The 1,111-nt window shown below is 35.2% G+C and overlaps 1 protein-coding gene across 1 annotated transcript in view; it reads left to right on the top strand.

The window, feature by feature from the left end:
* The window catches only part of LOC119591349 (testis-expressed protein 10-like), a gene marked incomplete at its 5' end in the record, with an annotated part of 10,556 nt that overhangs the window by 5,508 nt on the left and 3,937 nt on the right, over positions 1–1,111 (top strand). Inside the window, 3 exon segments of the mRNA XM_037940083.1 lie at positions 18–224; positions 362–553; positions 781–969. Of these exon segments, the coding sequence (XP_037796011.1) occupies positions 18–224; positions 362–553; positions 781–969 (588 nt within the window).

Raw genomic sequence — 1,111 nt, 5'->3', positions numbered from 1 at the left:
TGTGATTGTTTTTCCAGGAACTGATGACAAGGTTAGAGCATCATAATGCACAAATACGCAAAGATGGAGTGAAGGGAATAATGGAGCTGATAACACACCATAATGCTTCAGAACTCGTTCCCTATTTATCAAAGTTAGTCTTAGCCATTTCACCAATGATGCTTGACACTGACTCTCCCATCCGAGGCACTGCTGTCAACTGTATACAGGCACTGATAACAAAGGTAGGTATTATTGAGACCACATTATAAAGTATCATATTCATTATGTGAGGTAGTCATGATCTGTGTTTTAGTTTTGCCTTTTATTAAATTCTTTAATGTACAATATTATTTTTTTTCCAAATTGTCTTTCATTCCAGTTGAATCCAAATATGCAACCATATTTTAGCATTTTGTCAACTTATTTGTCCTGTGCTATGGCCCACCTGAATGTTGGGGTTCAGTCAGACTCCTTGAAACTGATGAATGTCCTTGTTGCACACACCCCATCTCTTATTGCAAGACATGCTAATACCCTTCTGAAGAATTTTATTGATCTCATCTCAAGAAAGGTAAGAATGTTGATAGATTAATTTTGACTGATATATGTCTATATTGAAATATTTTTTATCACTGTAAGGTATCCAGTAATACTTTGGTGTTTACCATGGTACTGAAATACAAGTAATTTGTTTTTCTGTATTATAAAGAAAATTATGAAAATAGATGAGGAAGGGAACCAAAATCAGTATTATAAATTCTGATATTTCTTTGTTTTTTTTACTGCAAACTAAAAAAGGCATCTGGAAGCATTTCAAAGATCAACAGTGTAGCAGGCACTGGCCGTGTTTTGCATGTAGACCCAAACAGTGCACTGACAGGGCACAAGTTCCGGTTGAAACTGCTTAGTGAACTCGGTGCCTTTCTTGAGGCACTTGTCAAGGAGCAGAAACGTGTGGAATCTCAGATCCCACAATCAATGTGGCAGGTTGGTTCTAGTTTAGTATTTTATTGCAGTATATTACTTATTTCTTTTGGTCCTCATTTTAAATCTGAATAATGTATCTTAGTGTGAAAAGGTTCATGTCATTAAATAGCTGAATATCTAATTATCTCTCACTTTTTTTCTC

The sequence above is a fragment of the Penaeus monodon genome, chromosome 28 (genome assembly GCF_015228065.2).
Source record: "Penaeus monodon isolate SGIC_2016 chromosome 28, NSTDA_Pmon_1, whole genome shotgun sequence".
Classification (NCBI taxonomy): domain Eukaryota; kingdom Metazoa; phylum Arthropoda; class Malacostraca; order Decapoda; family Penaeidae; genus Penaeus; species Penaeus monodon.
The sequence above is the reverse complement of the archived record's forward strand: the minus strand, read 5'-3'. Positions and strand labels throughout refer to the sequence as shown.